The following is a 12,322-nucleotide window of genomic DNA, read 5'->3' on the forward strand; positions in this document are numbered from 1 at the left end:
ATATTCAGGCGAATCCTCTAAGAGGCACCAGCCATCGGGCATGAGTTCTTTTGAACTCAGCATCTCCCCAGACTGTGCTGTGGTGACCCTAGTAAAATGACAGTGGAGACAGCACAGGGTTTTTATTCACTTGCCTGGCTTTGTGTTGGGTGGTTCCTGCTATTGTAACAATTTGATGCTATTTCAAACTGAGATGTTAAGATCATTAAAATATGGATTGTAAGTGACTAGGCAACAGAATAGTGAATTTAAATAATATATTCAAATAGATTCCTAAATTTAAATAATTAAAATAATAAATAGAGCCTGCCTGGACTCTTAAGCATTAGAGCTTCAAGGTAATCTTACCTTTATGATTTTTTTGTCATTGAAACAAGTCAGCAATCAACTTAAAAGTAATTTCTAAAAACAAATGCTAATGTGTTATCTTGGTAGTCACTCGTATCTTCTCTTGATTATATCCTTTACCTATGGTTGCTATCAAATAGTGCCTGCCTTGGAAAACTGTTCTTTTTCTTATGCTTGGCAGATCGTGAATTGCATCATCCTACATGACTTTGGTTTTGGCACTTGGATTTTTCTCGGCAGCAGTGAATGCTGTTGTTGAGAGCTTTTGAATTCTCCTTTCTCCACCCACCCTTGACCTCCACAATGCCACGATAAAGAACAGAAACCCTAAACAATCACACTGGACTCTCCTATCAAATTTGTGCCCTGGTCATCATAGCAGTGGGTCAGAACGAGCTGTGTTTTCCTTCTTCACAGAAAATTGTGCTCAGTCAGAGTATGGTTGCCTAAATATGTGGTGACTCAGGAGAAAATAATTCTTCTAAGGATTTTGTTGGTGTTTATTTTTGCCAGAGTACTTGGTAAATTTCTCCTGGCCTGCCCCCTCCCCTATTTCTTTACTGTTTCTCTTTTTTTTAATGTTGGATTTTTGATAGGATGGGGAAAGAGAATGATGGAGATGCTTTCTGTTCTAGTCCTCATATTTACAGACCTCAGATGATTATTGCTAGGGGAATGAGAGTCAATTTCTAAACACAGCATCTAGAACAATATTGAACATGCAACTATAATTACAGACATTTAAATTTTTTTCCCCAGATTGTCCCAATCTTCAACTCTACAGACATAGGCAGAACACAAAGAAAAGTGTTCCTCCTTCAAAGCATTCCTAATTTTTTGTTCACATTTTCTCTTTGAGAGTTTATGGAGTTAGAGGTGAACCGTGATTCATTTATTTAGCTTTGAAAATACAATTTGGGGCACCTGGGTGGCTCAGTCGTTAAGCATCTGCCTTCAGCTCAGGTCATGATCCCAGAGTCCTGGGATCGAGCCCCGCATCGGGCTCCCTGCTCCGCAGGAAGCCTGCTTCTCCCTCTCCCGCTCCCCCTGCTTGTGTTCCCTCTCTCACTGTCTCTCTCTCTCTGTCAAATAAATAAAATCTTAAAAAAAATAAATAAAAAAAATGAAAATACAATTTTATTTTTGAATTTGGATGTCTTTAGGTATGCTGAAATTTTTAAGCATTTCAGATGAAAAGGGAAGTAGGTTGATAAAACTGATGAGATTTGAGATGGTAGCTTGTTTTATCTCCCTCTGCCCCCGCTTTTCTGACGGCCAGTGCTGGTGAATGGTGCCTGGGCCTTGCTGCTTTGCTCCTAGGCCACTGTCTACCAGACTCTTGTCTTCTTTGGTGGAATAAATTGGAAGGATCATTTGCTTACAGCTTAAATAAAAGGCTTGTTCTGGAGTTGGGGGGAGAAAGAGCCAGGCCTCAGACTGACATTGGGCGGATGAGGCGCCTGGCATGGGAGGCGGCTGGCGGGGCGTGGACTGCTTTGTGTGGCGCTCGGCTCAGCCTCTGACCATCAGGTTTACTCCTGCTTGTCAGTCCACTCTGTCTGATCTTTTAAAAAATTTTCTCTGAGGCTCTATTGGATACAACATCTTGCCTTTTGTCCTCGTTTATGTGTTAATTCCTACGGTGATTTGTGACCAGTTAGAATAAGAGTGGACTCGGTTTTGCATTTTTGGGGACCTGAAATTTTGTCCTCCCAGTGGTTTTCCGCTGGATGTCAGATGCTGCAGGAGGCAGAATAACAAACAGCCTCAGGTTCGGATGAAAGCGTGGCAAAAACTTAGCTGAAGGAGGCCTTTGATGGAGTCTGTGTGAGGCCTGTCCACCCCTCACGAAGTTAGAGAGGCTTTGACAAGCCTCCACAGAGCAGTTCCGCATGTTATTCAGGGGTCCTGAGAGCGGCATTTTCCATTAATGGGCTTTCCCTAGAATTAAGTGGCTATTCTGAAATCGTGAATAATTTTGTTAGGGAAAGCCTCAGCCTCTCATAACCAGCGATGTGTCACTTACTTGGGAAGGCACTTTAGAGCAGATCTAGTGCTCTTCCAACACCTCCCCGCCCCCATCCTTTTAAAATTGTGCTGCTTTCTCTGGGAAGAATTGCAAAGGAAACCAGGTGCTTCGTGAAATCCAGACCCTGCTAATTATCAGAGTGCTTTTTCTTAATCGAGATATAATTCACATTCAATAAAATCTGCCCTTTTAAAGTGTACACCTCATTGATTTTTAGTATATTCACAAGGTTGTGTAAACTGTTAGCACTAATTTCAGAACATTTTCATCGCCCCAAAAAGAAATCCTGCACTCATTAGCAGTCATGCCCCATCTCCCACGCACCCCTCTCCCCCAGCCCCTGGCAAACAAATCTACTTTTTATCGCAGAGTTCTGTTTTATATTACACTGAAATCTGTTGTCCCTGTAACTTAATGGTTAGATGAAGGGGGAGGTAGGGTGGAAGCTCCATGAACAAACACTTAGGGCTTATCCCTTACTTCCAGGCCTCAGTGCAAAGGGGAGGGTGGTCTGCTCAGCCTGAGTCTGGCTCTCTTACTGCTTGTGATCAGATACACCAGTTGTCTAAAATACTGAGCGTGTGGTAACATGTAAGAAGTTGAGTCTGACCTGATAACGAAAATAATTTATGGTGAACACCCTTTTGAATAATTAAGTGCAGAATCACTAGCATTATAGTTCCTCTCTTACCTTTCTGTTCTGCAACTTTTAGGATAATCAGAAATCAAATCATGTAGGACGTCAGTCAAAAGCAGAAAAACAAGTAGCTTGAACAGATTGCGGGCTTGGATATATGCGTCAGGTGTGCCTCTGTAAATACTTTGGATTCCTGCCCGTTGCATTAGTACTGTCACCTGGACGGATGTGAGTTTTAAAGAGGAGTGGGGAGTCATTTCAAGGGGGGAGGGGAAGCAGCAGTCCTCAGCAGATTTTCTGGACCTCGGTGGAGAGCACTAGGAAGGGCTAACAAAATACCAGGTGTGAGGGAGCCACCTGGAACTAGGGACCTCTCCCTGGGTGCTCTTGGATGGAAAGAAGCATTTATTAGCTGAGATGTGTTCTTAGGTGCTCAGTTCCCCTGACCTATCCCAGGTAGTTTCTTCAAGAACTCGAGAGCTGGACCTTCTCCCAAAGTTTCCACTTTTTGTATAGCTCTGTTTTTCAGTTGAAGTACTCCGTGTGGCTCTCTTTTGTAGAACTGCTTGACAGGCAGTTCTGGGGACTGGGGTGCTTCCTTTCGGCCACAGAGATGGGGAGCACAGAGGACAGGCTCCCCCAGAAACTGGCTGTTAGGGCGTGGGCGCTGGGGGAAGCAAGCGAATACGTACAGAAATCTAAACCACCGGACTTGGAGGTGGTTGTCAGAGGTTTTACAATAAAAGGTGGTAATTATTTCATGCTGGTGCCCTTTTGTCTCCTGCCCTCTGGCTTTCGTATTATTGTAAGTGACAGGTGCTGGTGGCTTGGAATTGATGGAGCTCTTTCTCCTTCAACTTAGCTGATAAAACAGGAGTGCATTATTTGGGATTAATGCATCAAAATTATGTGGTTTAAAAAGTGCTTTGAGTAGAGTTGAGCTCACTGGAAAGAAGTTTTCCTTTTCTGAAAAGATTAATTTTCTTCAAGGATGGTTAGGTTTTTCTGTTTATCCTGTTAAAATATAGCATGGGGGGGAGGCTATGGAAGAATATTTTCATCTCCATTGAATTATCCTGACCCTCTTTTCTTTTGTTTTTAAAATTCAGTTATGCCTGTCCTTGGCCTCACCTCCAAAAAATTCCCAGTGGGAAATAAAGTAAAAAATAAAACTCCTTTCCTCCACCCTTACTTTTCACTGGTTGGATTCCTGCTACTTCAGTACTACTTTCTAGCCACTTGTATATTTCCTTATAATTACTGTTCATTGAGCATGTCACTGAATCCATGTAGATCTGCATTGCTTTTAAAATTGCATATCCAAACCCTTTCAGTAACACCCTAAAGAGGTGACATGATTTTACTTTTAAGCAAGTTGAACTTCTCTGCTTCAGTAAAACATGTTACCTAGATATTTTAACTATAAACCTTTGAGATGTAGTGACTTGCAGAGTTACCACGAATTGATGCACATACCCCAGAATTGGACCTGTCTGCCATCTGACAAGTTCTCTGTATTCTAGTGATTGCCTTGGGATTGATTCTAAAAACTGTAAAACAGTCTTTATTAGTGTCTTTGAAACATCACTTTAAGAAGAGGGGTCGTGCGTAGTACAGGGAGGCCCTTTGGGGGAATAGCCAGATTTGCTTTTAGGGTTGCTACTCAGCCCCTCTGGTGCATTGGTTCACAGTTAAAAATAGAAATCTCATTAAAATGGGTGCCCTCTCTGCAAATAAGAACTATATTTTAATTAATAAATTTCCTGTTTCCTTAACATATTTTTTGTTGTTGTTGCTCTTTTAATTTATTTTTTTTTCCTTTTTTTTTAAACAGCAAGCCAGGGCTGAGCAAGAGGAAGAATTCATCAGTAACACTTTATTCAAGAAGATCCAGGCTTTGCAGAAGGAGAAAGAAACCCTTGCTGTAAATTATGAAAAAGAAGAAGAGTTCCTCACTAATGAGCTCTCCAGAAAATTGATGCAGGTAAATTTATCTTTTCTCCCCTTACATCTTCCCTGCCTGTTTTCCTCTCTAGGAAGAAATTACTTTGATAGAGCACTTTGCTTGAAACATTTGCTGATGAGGTTGTAGCTAAAGTTCTTTGGAGATTAAAAATACCAGGTAAAGATGGCAGCAATGTAATACTCAAGACTCTGGCTCTGTGACTCATCTGCTTAGGTAAGGGAAGATATTTTATGCTGTGAGCACCTCACAGAGTTGCTGATGAGTCTGAAGCCTTACCACAGGAGTAATTGCTATATGTAGTGTTTTGGAAATAATGAGGATTAACACTAAATGTGGGACTTCTTCCTCCTTTTATGTTCAATCTATAGTGAATACATAAACATTTTTGCAACAGAAGTGGGTCTTTTGCACTAAAATTTGAGGACATAAAGTGAAATGTCAATTTGGGGGAAAAATATAAGATATCTATGATCTGTCGTTAAAATTACAGGCAATCAGGTGTGTTCAGATGGGTGAGTAATATGTTACTGAACAAATATCAGACAGCTATTATAATTTGACATTAATCACTAATAGTTTATAGAAGACACAACATAAAACATACAGGAAAGGTTTGATTTTTTTCTAATTCAGAGGCTCCTTTTTTTTCCCCCTCAAAGCTTACTAGTAAATTACAAAAGTAAAATTTGTTTTAGGGCAAATATTTTGTGGGTCACTTAATGTGAACTTAAGAATAAATGGGATATTAAGTTTTCATTATATACCATAGCTTATCCAAGATCATGGGCAGGTAAAGAATTATGGCAGGAGGACGAGTAATTCCACTTTGTCAGGTGACTAAGAGGTAGATGCATTCCCTCGTATCTTCCGTTCAGGGGCATTGCTAACCACTGCATTCATTGATTTGGTTGAAGAATACATTTTAGGGAGGTTATAATAAAAGGATACTTGAGGCTTTTAAAAAAAACTTCCTAAGGGGCGCCTGGGTGGCTCAGTCGTTAAGCGTCTGCCTTCGGCTCAGGTCATGATCCCGGGGTCCTGGGATCGAGCCCCGCATCGGGCTCCCTGCTCCGCGGGAAGCCTGCTTCTCCGTCTCTCACTTCCCCTGCTTGTGTTCCCTCTCTCACTGTGTCTCTGTCTGTCAAATAAATAAATAAAAAAAAAAACAACAACAAAAAACTTCCTAAATCCTTTTCTTACCTTCCAACAAAGACAGTCCTGTAAGAGAAGGCTGGGAGCTCTGGGGTAGAAACTCTGGTGTTAAGACCATACAGTGATCCAGACAATGGGGGCCCCATCTTTCTTTCATTCTCATTTTTCTACCTAATTACTGAATAAAGATACTGTTACTCTCTTGCACAAAATATGATTTAGATGGTGGCTGTTGAAATGTGAAGAAGAGAGGTAGCCAGGCATTATTGTTCAGCAGAGATTTATGACAGAATTTCTGTATGGAAACTCTTCATGGACTCATGTGCTTTCTGATTTAGAGGAAGAAAAGGGGAGGAGGTTGTCTGACCTTTGGCTCCCTTTCACCGTGACAACATCAGGCCACTTACTCTGCATGTTGCTTCTAGAACTATAGGGATGCGATTACGGTTTGTTCTTCCAAGTTTAGTGTGTAATCAGGTGCCCTGATTTTTAACCCTGCAAAAAACATTTTTTGTTTTCAACATTTTTAAATGGTTATTAGTATTTAGAGTCTTTTACCAAATTATTTATAAAGCTACCAAAACCTAGCGAGGTCATGTTCCTTTTCTCTGTAAAGACTCATCTTCATTGTGAGTGGCTCTGTGGTGCGTAGTTTGTTATCATAACCCACCTTTTCCCCAAAGACATTGATGTTCCTTAAAATAAGACACTAAATAAGAGTGAGAACATAAGAGCCATGTGCAGCAGAAAAGGAAGTTAGTTATGATAATACACTTGGCATAAGAAAGCTTGAACTTGAAGTTCTGAACGTCTATAAATAAAGCTATAACCTGGAGAAATATAGTGATTTTTTTTTCATAATTCTTACATCTAAAAAAGTAGTTTTACTTGATCAGGATAAAACATTTTTTCATATATTAAAAACTGAGGGGCATGTTGGCTCTTTCTCAAGAGATTGAAGAAGATATGAACTGAACAATGCAATAAATTGTTTTTGCTGAAAGTAGTATATAATGTGTAGCAATAGTCCCCACATGGCCATGTCTTAGGTTTGCCCTCTGTTAAAACAAAGGATTCCGTATGAAGGTGTGATTCTGTTGTTGGGGGAGCTCTTGGTGAGACTGTAGCTCGTTCGTAGTCGGACTTGCACAATGTGGACAAATGAATGATCAGCATGTCTGAGACAATCTCTCACGAATCCCAGCATGGTTTTTAGGCTATAAATATTTATTTATACACACACACACACACACACACGCATACATTGTAGCAAAATACCCATAACACAAAATTTGCCATTTCAGCCACTTTTGAGTGTATAATTCAGTGGCATTAAGTACGCTGTTGTGTAGCCATCACCACTATTCATCCCCAGAACTTCTTGAAAACCAGACTCTGTACCCATTAAGCAGTGACTCACCATCCCCCCTCCTGGTTCTTAGGCTCTTGAAAGGAGACGGATGTCGGGGAGTTTGAGGTTGACATGTTCTAGAGGTTCTGGCAGGTTCTAGAGCTATGTCTGTTCTATGGCGTGATAGGTGATCTCTCACTTTAGACATCAGGTATCACAGCATACCATTTTGGGGTGAATACCCCCAAAGCCCTCCTCTGGTTTTGGCCAGTTGGAGAGAGCTGGGACAACAGTGGGGAAGAAGGCTGCCACCCTGTGGTGTCCGCCCCCACCCCCCAGGCTTGCCTCAAGGACTTCAGCCAGTCCTTTGTGGAAGGCTCACATTTTCTGCCACCCAGTGTGGAAGAACGGATCTCCATCTGGAGGTTTTTTTAGAGTAACTGGTACCAATAGACTTTTTCTAATAGTGTAATCACTTTAATATGGCTCTGTAGGATGGTGCTTCTAGATAGACCTTTTTTTGAAAAGCCTGCAAGAAAAACCTCATGCAGGTGTCCCTAATCGACAAATGAGTGAATCGACCCGTTCACCAGGAAAGTGTTTGGTTAGCGTTTTCCACCCAAAGGCCACCGAGAGGCTATTTGTAGAACAATTCTGGGTTTGTCACCACGCTTTGACTGTTGTCTCTCATAGTGATTGGATATGGTTTTATGTGCATTTCAAAGGAATTCTTTGGGTCAGAGGACAAATAAGAGATTATTGCTGTGGAGGAGACACTTCCTTTCCCATCTGCCATGACTGAACTTGTATCTAATACCTTTATTTTTTAAAAGATTTTATTTATTTATTTGACAGAGACACAGCAAGAGAGGGAACACAAGCAAGGGTGAGTGGGAGAGGGAAAAGCAGGCTTCCTGCTGAGCAGGGAGCCCGATGTGGGGCTCGATCCCAGGACCCTGAGCCGAAGGCAGATGCTTAACGACTGAGCCACCCAGGTGCCCCTATCTAATACCTTTAAAAACGGAAGTTTATTTAAGCATGGATGAAAGGAAATCCTTTTGTCCTAGAAGATCAGGTTTGGGAGATAGCTCAAATATTTTCAAATATGTTAATATCATTGAAACAACACACAAAAAGCGTGCTTTTTCTCTTGCTTTTGTGTATATCCATTGGGTAGCCAGAAAATTATACTTTCATTTTATGAAAACTTGTCTGAAAAATCTGCATCCTTTTGAGCCATGGGATTGATTATCTGATTGAAAACTGTCCTAAGAAGAACCTTCTAGTACTTTTTTAAGTCCAGCACAAGCCTGCATCAGAACTAAGTCAGCTCTGGAATGCCTCACAGACAAGTTGTATTTAACCATAATTTATAATTAAAATTTACAAGAAATGTTTTGTAAGCAACCTCTTCATCAGTTTTTGATTTATAACATGTATATTAGGAAATACGTCTAAAAGACTATTTTTCAAAACATTAGTTGTAGTTATACTTGGGTGCCGAGCTTATGGGTTATGTTAATTTTCTTATATCCCTTTCCTTCTCCTTTTGTAAAAGCAACATGCATTACTTTTGTGATTAGAAATGTCTTATTTCCTAAAAAGGACGTTTAAAAATTCTTATGCCTGTTTTGTCCTTACCTTCTGAAACCTTCTTTGTCACTGGCTTTGAGAGCACAGAGTTCTTTCATAGTTGTGTCTGTTTGTCAAGGAGCTCAGTGCACTGAAGCCTACTGTAGACTTGGGTGCATTTGCAGGTGATAGAAGATTCTGGAATGCTCAGATCATTAAGAACTAGTATTATCCGAATGCTCTAATGACTAGCTTAACTGTCTTGTCAGTCTTGATATGATTTATTCCACTGGTCCTCAGTCTTAAAACTTTTTTTTTTAAATAATGCCTAACTCCCCTGTTAACTACCAATCACCAATGCCAACTGGAAGGCCTGACATTGCTGAGATTGATAGTGGTTTTAGCAGTCGTGGATTTTTTTTTTTTTTTTTTATTTGACAGAGACAGCGAGAGAGGGAACACAAGCAGGGGGAGTGGGAGAGGGAGAAGCAGGCTTCCTGCCGAGCAGGGAGTCCGATGCGGGGCTCGATCCCAGGACCCTGGGATCACGATCTGAGCCGAAGACAGGCGCTTAACGACTGAACCACCCAGGTGCCCCAGTCATGGATTTTTTTCACTTAGCTTTTATGTAAGCCTGATGCATCAAGTTTACTTCCTGCTCTTTGGGAAGTCCTGTTCTTGTCTGCAATCTTCTCTCAGCCAGTACTGCTGCCAAGAGTTAATGAACACTTTTTCTTTTTTTAAAACCCTGGAACAGGACTGAGATAAGAAGGGTACTGGGTATTACATATATCTCTGAATCTTTTCAATCTAATCCAACTTTTAAATTTTAGACCTTAAAATAACAAATAGGTTAATGGTTTTGTACTTTTGATTCACATTTGAAATTGGATCTGGTCCTCGGAAAATAATGCTACCATAACTATGATAGAGATTATTATGTCCCTGCATATTCTTTTTTTTAAATTTTATTTTATTATGTTAATCACCATACATTACATCATTAGTTTTTGGTGTAGTGTTCCATGATTCATTGTTCGCGTACAACACCCAGTGCTCCATGCAGAACATGCCCTCTTTAATACCCATCACCAGGCGAACACATACCCCCACCCCCTCCCCTCTAGAACCCTCAGTTTGTTTCTCAGCGTCCATAGTCTCTCATGGTTCATCTCCCCCTTCAATTTCCCCCCCCTTCATTTTTCCCTTTCTACTATCTTCTTTTTATTTTCTTTAACATATAATGTATTATTTGTTTCAGAGGTACAGGTCTGTGATTCATCAGTCTTACACAATTCACAGTGCTCACCATAGCACATACCCTCCCCAATGTCTATCACCGAGCCACCCCATCCCTCCCACCCCCACCACTCCAGCAACCCTCAGTTTGTTTCCTGAGATTAAGAATTCCTCATATCAGTGAGATCATGATACGTCTTTCTCTGATTGACTTAGTTCGCTTAGCATAATACCCTCCAGTTCCATCCACGTCATTGCAAATGGCAAGATTTCATTCCTTTTGATGGCTGCATAATATTCCATTTGTATATATATACACCACTCTTATTAATCCATTCATCTGTCGATGGACATCCTGGCTCTTTCCATAGTTTGGCTATTGTGGACATTGCTGCTATAAACATCGGGGTGCGTGTACCCCTTTGGATCCCTACATTTGTATCTTTTGGGGTAAATACCCAGTAGTGCAATTGCTGGGTCGTAGGGCAGCTCTATTTTCAACTTTTTGAGGAACCTCCATACTGTTTTCCAGAGGGGAGGGCATATTCTTATTGATGATTCAGAGGACTTAAGAATAAAAGTCTTCTGGATGTCTTGTTTAGTGGTATGGCTTTAGTGTTACTGACTTGGTCCCTGAGGTTAGCATGCCTTCTGGAATGCACATAGTTGATGCTCCCTTACATCTGTGGAAAGGTGACAGACAGAGAGGAGAGGAAGGGAGGGGAGGGCAGATGCTGCTGCAGAAGCTGCCACTACCAGAGGACGGACAGCCACACAGTGCGGGAGACAGCATGCGGCAGTAATATTCTTCCACCTCAGTTTGCACAGGAGTAAAACCGAGTGGTATAATTTGAGTGAGTCCCTGAATCTGCCTATTCATGCAGACAAAGATGTACCACTTCATGCCCCCTTTCCTTCTCCTCCCCTCAATTCTAGAGAAGCAGTTTCTCCTTCCGGCACCGTCTTAATGGATGCGGCTTTCTGGAGTGGATGCTTCCCCAACCCCAGGAGGCCTGTGGGTCTGGGTAGCAGGCATGCCCGCACGCACGAGCAGTGAGCACGGCGTGTCGGCGTGTGCACCAGAGTCTGAGGCTGCCTTTGACCCCGAGTTTGCTAAGCCCCTAGGAGGCTTGTTTGTGCAGGCAGCAAAATCGCATGTCAGGGCAAGAAATATGGATGAAACTCTCTAGTTAATTTTAAAGGGACCTAGGTTAGGATGCCATTGCATCCCTTCAGATGAAAACTGTTCCTGCCCTCCCCATGGCAGAGGAGAAGAGACCTTGAAATACGTTCTTCATTAAGGTGGTCTAGAGCAGGGGGCCCTCTTGGTTTTTTTCAGGGCCATTAATGCTGGTCTGAAAAATTTGCCATTACCTATAGCTTACAGAACAGTTGGGTTAGAGGGTTGTTTGTGTGTGTGTGTATTGTTTTTATTACAAATTATCTGAACTTCAGCTTTGTCTGTTTTTTGTTTCTTTTCATGGAGCAAGGGGCTTTATACACTGTGTTCCCGATACATCTGCAAAGGGCTCCCAGGATGTTTTTAATGCATTTTAAATGATGCAGCCTCCAGAGGCCAAATGATGAGCCAGAATTTTCCTGTTTAGTAGCCTGCCAAAAATCTCTCTCCAGCACAATTTGCATTATGATTAGAAAACACAGTAAACTTGATGCAGTTGTTTAGTCTTAGGAAATCACGGAGTTTCTTTCCAAGTGTGCGTATGTGTGTTGACATTAGGGCTAGATTGGATGTACCAGTATGGACTCCCAAAAATGTAAGGGCAAGAGTAAAGGCTTTCAAGCTTCCCTTGCTGACTTTCTGAAAAAAATGTGGGAAAACACAGGTAGAGGGAAAATAAAAGTAGATGGAAAATGAAATTAAAAATAATTAGATGAAGCTGGAGGAGAGCTTGCTTTATTCACCAGGGTAGGAGTAAGCATTGTTATTTCTAGTTGAAAAGATGAATGTTAGTAAAGGACTGTTGGCTCCACTGTAGATAGCCTTTAGCCATCGCTGGAAACACTTTA

At 41.4% G+C, this 12,322-nt stretch overlaps 1 protein-coding gene across 1 annotated transcript in view; it reads left to right on the plus strand.

Moving 5' to 3' along the window:
* The window catches only part of CCDC6 (coiled-coil domain containing 6), a 93,720-nt gene that overhangs the window by 45,577 nt on the left and 35,821 nt on the right, over positions 1 to 12,322 (plus strand). Inside the window, exon 2 of the mRNA XM_081824222.1 lies at positions 4,849 to 4,998. Coding sequence (XP_081680348.1) covers positions 4,849 to 4,998 — 150 coding nt within the window. The remainder of the gene's footprint in view (positions 1 to 4,848; positions 4,999 to 12,322) is intronic.

The sequence above is a fragment of the Leptonychotes weddellii genome, chromosome 6 (assembly GCF_054177405.1).
Source record: "Leptonychotes weddellii isolate Sample4059 chromosome 6, ASM5417740v2, whole genome shotgun sequence".
Classification (NCBI taxonomy): Eukaryota; Metazoa; Chordata; class Mammalia; order Carnivora; family Phocidae; genus Leptonychotes; species Leptonychotes weddellii.